Raw genomic sequence first — 10,788 nt, 5'->3', positions numbered from 1 at the left:
GTTTGCCTTGCAAGAGTGTGACCAGATGGTTTGATTCCCAGTATCCCATATGGTCCCCCAAGCCTACCAGGAGCGATTTCTGAGCACAGAGCCAGGAGAAACCCCAGAGCACAGCCAGGTGTGGCTCAAAAACAAAACAATTTCAAGTTATTCTCAGGGCAGAAGTGGATGAGGCACTTGCTTTGTACATAGCCAATTTGATGCACCACATAGACCCCCCCCAAGCCCCATCAGGCCACAGTATCAGGAGTATGTCCTGAGCATTGCTAGTTGTGGCCCAAACTCCCACTATCACCACCACCACCTAAAACAATTCAAACTCATTCTTGGCTTCTCTGTTGTTCTCTTTGTTCTGTGCTTTTTTGGGGGAGGGATGGTCATATCCAGCACTACCTGGTGTTACTCCCAATTTATTGCTCAGGTGTTCTAGACCAGGCAGTGCCAGATTAAAACTAGGACTCCTGTTGCAAAGTATGGGCTGTGGAACTCTGAGCTCCCAGAAAATTCTAGAAAATAACCAATCTCCATCTACCACTCTTCTTTCCTTCAGATTTCTCCCCCAACCCACACTCTTGATATTGTCATAGTGACTGTGAGTACAGAGGACATGTGGTTGTAGTGCTTGCATGGGGTCTCATACCCTGGTTGCTACACTCTACATATTAGGGCTGCAGTGCTCACTGAGCATCACTAAGATCCCTTGTGTGCACTGGGGATTGGGGGGGGGGGGGAGTATCACTGTCCAGTCACTGGAGGCTCATTCATTTTTTCAGCTTGATGCTTGTACTGGCTGCTGTGTGGCCATAGGTGACTTGTAATCACTTGGGGACCATAGACAGCAGAGCTGTAGGGTCTCCTCAGCCAGGCAGTGACTTGAGACCTAATTCCTATCCTCACACTGGCCAGGCAAGTTCTTTACCTATTCACCATTTCCCAAAACTCTTTTCCACATAATCTCACAAGGCCATACTTTCTCATTAAATATATAAAACACAGTTGCATCTACCCAGGTACTTTCCAGCTTTTCTCCCTTCCTTCCTATTGTTGGTTGGCAGGCTCACACACACTTGTGGCACTAGACATCAGAATCACATTTGACAGTTGTGGGACAGTTGTGCTAGTGACCAAACTCAGCCCCTGCCTGCAACTGGTCCACTGAACATGACCCTTGGCTCTACAAAGTATCTTCAGCACTAGAAGGGTGGGTGGGATGCAGTGAGTGTTTCCAGATTTAAATCACAGGGGGTCCTGGCTTCTAGTGACCAATAGAGGCGAGTGGTAAATAGCCAGATTGGAATGAATGAACACATGTGAAAAGAAATAGCAATAATTAATTCTGAGAATGAAGCACTCCAGCCCAGAGCTAGGACTGTTAGGACCATTCTGAAGAAAGAAAGAAGTGGGAAGAGAAGGCACAGGTAACAGAATTGAGGTTGTCTTTATGGAATATTCAAGAAGGCTTGTGAGGCTGGAATAGCTATAATACAGGTTGGGTGTGAGGAATGAGATCAGGGATGTCAGTGACTAGAATAATCACCTCAGAACTTCAGAACTCACCTTGGGCTCATATACATAAACCTTCAAATTTTAACTCCAAGTAGGATTGGAAGCCATTGGAAAGCTTTAAGCAAAAGATCCAATATGATCATGAATAATTTTAAGAAATTATTGGGGGCTAGAGCAATAGCACAACAGGTAGGGCATTTGCCTTGCATGCAGCAGATCCAAGTTTGATTCCCAGCATCCCATATGGTCCCCAGAGCTGCCAGAATGATTTATGAGCACAGAGCCAGGAGTAACCCCTGAGAGCCTCCAGATGTGCACCGCCCCAAAATTACCCTCACTAGTGGGGTTCCACTGGAAAAGTTTCTTGGGCACTGAGAAGTTATGCTGAACTTCTAATAAAAGATGAGGGTGGAACTGGATTTTAATGATATCAGTACAGTGGAAAATGCTTGTCATAGTTGAGGCCAGAAACAAAAAAGTTAGCCTATATTTAGATAAGGTACAAAAAAAAGGAGACTTAAAGAAAATGTTTAATTTTGCCCTGAAACTTGAGTTCCATTCCAGCAATTTTTACAGATCCTATTTCCATTTAAGTCCCATTGGACAAAAGCATTCCTTGGGTGCTTAAGAGGCTAGGAGAAAAGGAAGAAATTCACTTTTAGACAGTAGGAAACATATTATTTTTCATTTTGGTTTTTTTTGGGGGGGAGGAATCATACCAGCGATGTTCAGAAATCATATGTGATGCTGAGGCTCGAACCTGGGTTTGAAGGGTGCAGGAGCGCCCTAACTACAGTATTATCGCTCCAGCCAGGATAGAGGAAACCTCAGACAGGAGAAAGAAGCTTTCAGTTTTGGAAATGCTGAGTTGCAATGATAGACATGGGGCGGGCCTGGACCTTGGATCTAGGATTAAACGATACCGTAAATTCTCTATTATAGGAGACACACACCCCTACTAATCTAAGCACACAGAATTGTGCAAATCTTGATATATTTAAGAGCAATGGAGACCTCTTCAAGACAAGATTTGGGAATGATCATCTGCAGGATCTCTGGATCCTCAGTGAGCTGTGCTATATAGTCATTCCCTTGCACCAGCAGGATGCCTGCCGGGATCCTAAGTGAACTGATTGAACAGTCATTTTCTTGCACCAGCAGGATCCTTGGTTCCTAAGTGAACTGGACTAGAGTCATTCCCTGGCACCAGCTAGGGATGTGAAGGGGATTCCTAAGGGAGCTGATTTGCACCAACAGGATCCATAGTTGCTGGGTGAGCTGGGTTTATAGACATTCCCTTACTCCGGCAGATTGAAGAGCACTGGCTTGCAGAGTGATTCCCTTGCACCTTGAAAATACTCGAGTGGAGGGTGACTTCCCAGGATGCAAACTTCAGCAAAGGCTTACCAGGGCCTTGTTGGCTCCTCCACGCTTCCCGGAACGGGCCCTTCAGTTCCGCTCGCCCAAATCGGCGGACGGATGGAGCCGGATAGGGTTAAGCACCTACACCCCGAGAGGAGAGAAAGAGCCTCCACGCCCTCCGGGACTTCCCGCGGAGCCGCCCAGTCCCGCCCCCTTTCTTCAAGCCCCGCCTCTTCCGCATAGCCCCGCCCCTTCGTTCCAGTCCCGCCTAACCCGCCCCTTTGGCCCCACCCCTAACCTCCCAACCAGCCCCGCCCCTCCTGCCCAGTCCCTATCTCCCAGTCTAGCTACTCCCGCTTAACTCCGCCCCCTTTCGTCAAGCCCCACGCTCCCTCCCCCGCTAAGCCCGCCCCTATCGCCAGCTCCTATCTCCCTGGCTCGCTGCTCCCGCCTAGCCCCGCCCCCAGCTCCAATCTCCCACCTAGCCCCACCCCCTTATGCCCCGCCCTCCCTGGCAAGCCCCGCCCCCGGAGGCGCGCGCCAACTCGATCCCGCGCTCTGATTGGCCGCCGCATTCCCGCCTTCCGTCGCGAACCGCCATTTTGAAAAGCTTGTTGACTCGGGGCAGCCCACAGCCGGCGCGCGCCGCCGCCGAGACGCGAGAGTCTCCCTCAGACGACCCTGCGGGCCGCGCGCCTTCGCCTCCATCTCTCGAGTCCTCGCGCGCGCGGCGGCCCAGCACCGGCGGTGAGGACGGGGTCGGGGCCCCCCGGGGTCGAGCTGGGCCGGGGCGGGGCCGGGCGGTCGGAGCGGCCATGGGCCCGACGGCCTGCGGCGGGGGAGGGGTGGGGCGGGCTCGGCGGCGTCGGCGGCGGAAGTGGGCGTGGTTACGTTGTAGACGGGCGTGGCTTAGCCGGGTGGGCGTGGTCTTGGCGCCCGCGCTTTTCCCGCCGGGCCCGGGAGGTCGGTCCTGGGTTCCCGCGCCCGCTTGGCTGTCGCTGCACTGTGTACAGCGGTGGGTTCCCCGCACTGACCCACCCGGCCGCTTTCTCTTCGCTTTGCAGGTCTCCGCAGCAGCAGCAGCACCAGCATGTCCTCCTCCGGCCCTGCCGCCGACGGCGACGGCGCCCCGGCCCAGCCCGCGGCCGACCCCGAAGAGCCCGACCTGCCCGAGCGCCGGGAGCAAAGTGAGGACGACCAGGAGGACGAAGAAGAGGAGGAGGAGGAGGAAGACGACGAGGAGGACGATGAGGAAGAGAAAGGTGGGTGACAGGGAGGGTCTTCACCTAGAAGGACCTCCCCCCCAAAAAAAATTTTCATTTTTTTCTCTTCTTTGTGCACCCAGGCAAAAAAAGCATTTCCTCCTGCAAAAAGGTTTTGCAAGAAAAAAAAAAGTGAAGCCCTAAATTAGGAGCAAAATGAATGCATTTTCTCCTGCAAGAAGGTTTTACCAAAAAAAAAAGTGAAACCCTAAATTAGGAGCATTGGGGTTTAAAAAAATAACAATAAGTTTATGAGCAATTGTTGTTGCATTTTTTTTTAATGCAGAGAGGGTCATGCAACCCTGTTGACAGTCGATAACAATGGCAGGAAGTTTGCAAGTTGCCACTTCCCGCCTCCCTCCCTTTTCTTCCCCCCTTTTTTTATTCTCTTTTTTTTTTTCCTAAAGCCAGGCGTGATCGCGTTGAAAAGTCTCGGATTTATTGTCTGCCTCTTCAGTGCATTGGAACTTAGCTCCTTTTGGAAGTTTTCTTTGGGAGGTCCAGGATGAAATCACCCTTGCAAAGCCGTTTCTTAAGCTGTTTCGTAAAATAGATATGTTTATTTATGTGTCATCACTTGCCTGGGTTCAGCCATAAAAGCAAAAAAAAAATCCTTTCTGCAAAGGGGCCACGAGGGAAAGTTCCTCTGGCTGGAGGAAAGAAACTGGTGAAAGTGGTTCAGCCTGGTGGCGGTGGACCGGGGCAGAAAAGAAAGTTCAAGATGAACTCAGGTTTTCTTACTTCAGGGCACCCTGGGGAGCCGCGTTAACCCTTCCTGGACTGGAGCCCTAACGTGTTAGACTCTGCACCTTAGGGATGGATGCATGCCAGCATTGGGAGATGTTTCCAGACTCTTCACATCCCTTGTCTATACCGCTTTTTTCCACCTTATTCCCCTGTTCTAGGTGGTGTTTTGTTTTTTATTTTTTTAACTTGGGAGTTTTAGCAGTCTCTCCTCCCCTTTTCTTCGGTGGGGGGAGCAGTTGGTTGGCAGCCTTTCATCAGGTCACATCTGGCAGTGCCCAGGACTTAACTCCTCCTGCCTCTGCTCAGAATTACCCTGGCAGAACGCGGAGGATGGGACCAGGGTTGACAGCAGGAAGGGCCAGCACCGTACACATATCTCCGGGCCCCTGTGTTTTTTTTCTATGCTGTGGGCTTAGTTGACCTGACTAACCCCGTAGTAGTTTAAAAAAAAATGTTTATTTTTTACAGTTTAGGGGATGGTACTCTGGACCTCAGACATGCAAAGCCAGCACAGGGCTGCTGAGTTCCATTTCTAAATGTGTGTGTGACACAAAATGCCTGTTTTTAATTTTTATATTTTAAACATAGTTTTCAAAAGCTTGTTCCCAAATGGGTCTCTGAGATGTTTTGAGTCGCTAAAACTGGGAATGTTTGTTTTTGTTTTTTTTTAAAGCAGTTTATTTATTTATTGGCTTGGGGGCCACGTCAGGAGATGTACAGGGGTTACTCTTGGCAAGTTCCAGGGGCACATATGGGGTGCCGGGGATCTAACTGGGTATGTCTCTGGTTGGCAAATGCAAGGCAAATGCCTTACTGCTGTGCTATCTCTCCGGGCCCCATGGGAATGTTTTCATTCTACTTAGTTAGCTGTGAGAGGTAACTCATCATCTACTTTCAAGTCACTGAACCAAGATAGTGAATGAAGTCTGTGCCCAGTGAGTATGGAATTCGCCTGAGTGGTTTGGTAGCATTGGCAGAGGCTGATTTGTCGTGGGCGGCTGAGGGGATGTTACCATTTTCTGAACACCTGAAGCAATGAGCTAGTTTGGAGGTTGCTGTTTTGTGTGTTGCTTTGGGTGGACATTAAGTGGAGCTGTCCATCTGGCTGCCAGGTTCCTTTATGGAAGGCACAAGAAGGAGAAAACTCTGGGCTAAGGATAGACCAGAGCTGTCATTAGCTTCGAAAAGCAAGTGAAGAGAAAGTGTGATAGGGATTTTAAGAGTTCCTTCTTTGCTTTATTTAGTGCTTCTCCTTATTTTATACAACAGTACTAGTTGCGTTCTTCATTTTATTTCTGTGCAAATCCTTTCATCTCCAGATCATACCTTCTACCCCTCAAAGCTGAATCTAATGTATTGATCCTTTTCCCCTAACCCCAAAATACTTTCTTCAACTGTCCTTAAAGTTGCTTATATGCTTTTCTATTTTGATGTATGCTTGTCGCATGACTCTTGATAATTTCTCTCAAAGAGTGTTCATTGTCATAATCATCAGTTCATCTCCCCTACTTGGTATCTAGTAAAGCTTTGCACAGAGCAATTAGATAGGATGGAGACCTCCAGAAATGCAGAATATTTCCTTATTTCTCTGACTTACCTGCCAGTAGTTGAATGGTTTTAGGTATGCCAAGCTTGACATTTATGCATTTCTTAAGTGTTTACCGCAAAGCTTTTTTTTTAAAACACAATACTAAATCACGTCTTTATTCGTTTTTGGTGCCATGCCCCAGGGTTCTCAAGGACTATTCCCTGCTCTTTATTTTTCTGGGGTGGTACCACGATTCCAAGCAGGACCTCCTGCATGCAAAGAATGCACTCGTGCTCCAGCCTATTGAGCTGTTTTCTTGGCTTCATTCTTAACTTTTCAAGACTGTTTTATGATCACTTTCTAACTTTTTTTGGTTTGTCTTGGGGATACACCTAGTAGTTTAAATGCTTAACCTCTGCTCTTGGCATCTCTGCTAGAGAAGTCATATGGGGTCTCAGGGATTAACCCCTGTGGTCAGCCATATGTGAGGTATTCTTCCTACCCCTTGCCCTTAGTATTATTTCTTTGATCCCATTAACACCATTTCTTACACTAGAAAGTTCATTGCAAGTAGATATAAACATTTCTTTAAAAAGGCCTAAATGTATGTTTATGTATATACCTATATATTCTTATCATCTCAATCAAAATTGATGGTTTTCTGAAGTACTGCCAACTATCATGATTGACAGAATTTTACCCTGTTCAAGGGTAGGGTTTCTGAATACCTTGGTCATTTTTTTTTTACAAGTGAGTAGACTTGAATAGCAGTAATTGACAAAAATTGTGTTGCTTTCTGAAATGAATTTGATTCACTCACTGTGAAGTTGCCAGGTAAGTAAGATGTTCTTCTAAAAGAAAAGGTGATGTTATTAACTATTTTCATCCATTATGTCATTTGTTCCTCAAAAATCATACTTGGAAGAATAAGATATTTTTAAGTGGGCCCAGAGAGATAGCACAGCGGCGTTTGCCTTGCAATCAGCTGATCCAGGACCTAAGGTGGTTGGTTCGAATCCTGGTGTCCCATATGGTCCCCCGTGCCTGCCAGGAGCTATTTCTGAGCAGACAGCCAGGAGTAACCCCTGAGCACTGCAGGGTGTGACCCAAAAACCAAAAAAAAAAAAAAAAGATATTTTTAAGTGTCTGAGTTTATTTTCTATTTGTAATCTAATAAAGTTCATAGTTCATTCAAGCCCTTTTTTTTAAAAGAAGTATTAAATTAATTTCCAGAAAAAAGCCTCATTGTGGAAGGCAAGAGGGAAAAGAAAAAGGTGGAAAGATTGACAATGCAAGTGTCTTCCTTGCAAAGAGAGCCGTTTACAATTGCACAAGGTAAGTGAAATCACTTTAATCTTCCGAAAATGTCTCACTATACAAAACTAGAACAGTTGGGGCCCGGAGAGATAGCACAGCGGCGTTTGCCTTGCAAGCAGCCGATCCAGGACCAAAGGTGGTTGGTTCGAATCCCGGTGTCCCATATGGTCCCCCATGCCTGCCAGGAGCTATTTCTGAGCAGACAGCCAGGAGGAACCCCTGAGCACTGCAGGGTGTGGCCCAAAAACCAAAAAAAAAAAAAAAAAAACCAAACAAACAAAACTAGAGCAGTACTGAGTTGTCAATATTTATTGTATTGAGTTCCTTTGCTTACTGCTAAGTAGTAACAAGTTACTGGCATAATTTTATTTACCTTGCCTCATTAAAATAAGGTTTTTGTAAATGGTACTTTAAGAGCAGTTTCCATGATAAAGGCAAATAAGTGTCATTAGATTAATTGTAGAGTGTTTGCTAACAATGGTCTTAATCTTTGGCAAAGTGAGAGAAGTACCTCAGCTTGAGCCCAGTGTTAATTCATTTATGGCACGTGCTCTACCACTGAGATAGCTTCTCTCTCATAATGGATATCTGACTATTATGTTGTTTTTCTCCTAGGAAAGGGACAGAAACTTTGTGAAATTGAAAGGATACATTTCTTCCTCAGCAAGAAGAAAACCGATGAACTCCGAAACCTGCATAAACTGCTTTACAACAGACCAGGCACTGTAAGACCTTTTCTCTGTGTGTGACCTACAAGTAGACATTAGTCCTAGGATGACTCTAGTGATCCTCTAGTTCCAAGTTCTTACAAACAAGTGGGTTGAATAAGATACTAACTAGTTAAATGGCTTATCACAGGACCTGGAACCAGGCATTTGCGACTGGGACTGTGAAAAATCTTGCTTTTTTTTTTCCGACTGTGGGTTGGGAGGGAAGCACCATGTGGTGCTCAGTGCCGAGATCAGGTGCCAGGGATCAACCCAGGGCCCCTCGTGCTTTGTTTGAATCTTTTGGCCCTGTGGTGGTTTCCTTTTATTTGAGGGTTTTCAGTTGTGCTATCCTGAGCCCCCTATTGTGACTTTAAGCCAGACAGATTTCAAAGTGTGGGACCCATATTGTGAGGATTTGGATATTTATTGTCTTGAGGACCATACCAAGCAGTGCTTTGGAGCTGCTCCCAACTCTGCTTGGGGATCAAACGGTGCTGGGAAATGAAGTGGGTGTGGTTGCATGTAAGGCAGGCACCTTAATTTCTGTGTTTATCTCTTCCTATGTGATCTTTCTATTCCGAGAAAGGTATTTTTGTGTGTTCTAGCCATCCATGATAAATGATGCAGTATAGTTTAAATGTTTATGCCAAAGGTGGCAATTCTTTGCTAGTAAAATAATTCAGTGATATACTGAATTATACTGGACTCAGTATAATTTGAGGGAGGGGGTTGTACCACACCTAGTAGTGCTTAGGATTAGTCCTGGCTCTGCACTCAAGGGTCAGAGGACTATATGGGGTGCCACATAGCAAATCCTGATTAGTTAGTTGTCTGTATGGTGATATCTTAGTGGCCCCGCTATAATTATGTAATTCAGAAAAGATTGCAGTTTTACGCATGGGTAAAGCTTGAAAGTAGGGTTGAATGAAGCATATAATTCATTCTTATGTGTAACATTCAGTCTTTCTGAATACTCTACTAATTCCTTCAGCCACTTATGGTATTAACTTTGGGGGACACACTTGTGGGGGTGTATATTGGGGAATGGATTCAGGAACTCACAGGTACGACGTGCTATATTATAGCTACATTCTTAGCCTTTTTTTTTTTTTTTCCTATTTAAAAATTTTGCAGCTTTTGTTTTGGAGTGACATTCGGCAATGCTCAGAGGTCACTCTTGACTCTGCACTTAGGTATCACTCTTGAATGGGCTCAGGGAAACCATGTGAGAAACTATGGATCAAACCCAGGTCAAACGCATAAGAGCCCTACCACACCTGGCAGTACTCAGGGCTTTTTCCTGGCTCTGCACTTAGGGATCACTCTTGGCAAGCTTCGGGATCATGCGAGATCTGTGTGCAAGGGCCTTACCTGCTGTGTGATCACTCCAGCCCCATGCTGGGGATTATCTTAATCACTGCCGTGTAGTCGCCACTGGAATGCAGTAGCAGTCACACAGAATAGGTGGGCAGTAACTGTCAAGTACTTAAGGCAAACCAAATGAAACTGGTGATTATTTTCTTTTGGGGCTACGACACTATGGGGTTCAGGATTTACTCCAGGCTCTGCCTAGGAATCAGTTCTGCAAAGCATGGGCAATCATATTCAGGGTAAGGGAACATTCCAGATTGTCTGTGTCCGAGACACAAGGTACAGCCAACTGTATTTTCAAGCGCGTCCTTTACTTTTTAATGTATAGTATCCTTAACTGATTTGGCAAAGAAATGTCAGTAGAAGATGTTATTTAGGAGGCTGGAGCAATGGTATAGCCAGTGGGATACTTGCCTGGTACGAAACCAACTCGGGTTTGATCCCCAGCATCCCATATGTTGGAGTGCAGAGCCAGGAGTAACTACTGAGCCAAGTCTTTTATTCATTGTTTTTTTCCCTCACTGCAGTTGTGTGAGAGGGCCTGCAAGTGGTTGGTGCCTGCTTGCTTGGTGGTGTTTTTCTTCAGTGGATCTCACGTCTGGTTGTGCTCGTTGGGGCAGTGCACTTGGCTACATCAAACATGCAGTGTTTGTACACGTGCTCACCAGGGGTTGAATCTGCTCATTGTAGCACCTGTCGTTCTGGTTATGGTATTCGCACATGCTAGCCAGAGGTTTCTCTTATGTGGCTGTCCACTGTAATTGAGATTGCCCACTGGCATAATGTCTGTGATCAAAGGCAGCCACCAAGCCCCAAGGTGGGGTGACACCAGTGGTTAAACTCATGGCCTCACTCACAAAGGCGAATGCTTTTAACTATTGAGCTTACCTCTCTTTGGTCCCCAGAAGAGGTCTTTTTTTTTTTTTTTGTGGCTTTTGGGTCACACCCGGCAGTGCTCAGGGGTTAGTTACTCCTGGCTCCATGC

The 10,788-nt window shown here is 46.4% G+C and overlaps 1 protein-coding gene across 2 annotated transcripts in view; it reads left to right on the top strand.

Annotated features, from left to right (window-relative positions):
• The first annotated feature begins 3,837 nt into the window (after nt 1-3,837).
• DEK (DEK proto-oncogene) overlaps nt 3,838-10,788 on the top strand; it is a 28,251-nt gene continuing 21,300 nt past the window's right edge. For both annotated transcript variants that reach the window (XM_049765267.1, XM_049765266.1), the window contains exons 1-3: nt 3,838-4,130; nt 7,639-7,740; nt 8,338-8,447. In XM_049765267.1, the coding sequence (XP_049621224.1) occupies nt 3,959-4,130; nt 7,639-7,740; nt 8,338-8,447 (384 nt within the window). In that variant the 5' untranslated portion in view covers nt 3,838-3,958. The remainder of the gene's footprint in view (nt 4,131-7,638; nt 7,741-8,337; nt 8,448-10,788) is intronic.

The sequence above is a fragment of the Suncus etruscus genome, chromosome 18 (genome assembly GCF_024139225.1).
Source record: "Suncus etruscus isolate mSunEtr1 chromosome 18, mSunEtr1.pri.cur, whole genome shotgun sequence".
NCBI lineage: Eukaryota > Metazoa > Chordata > Mammalia > Eulipotyphla > Soricidae > Suncus > Suncus etruscus.
The sequence above is the reverse complement of the archived record's forward strand: the minus strand, read 5'-3'. Positions and strand labels throughout refer to the sequence as shown.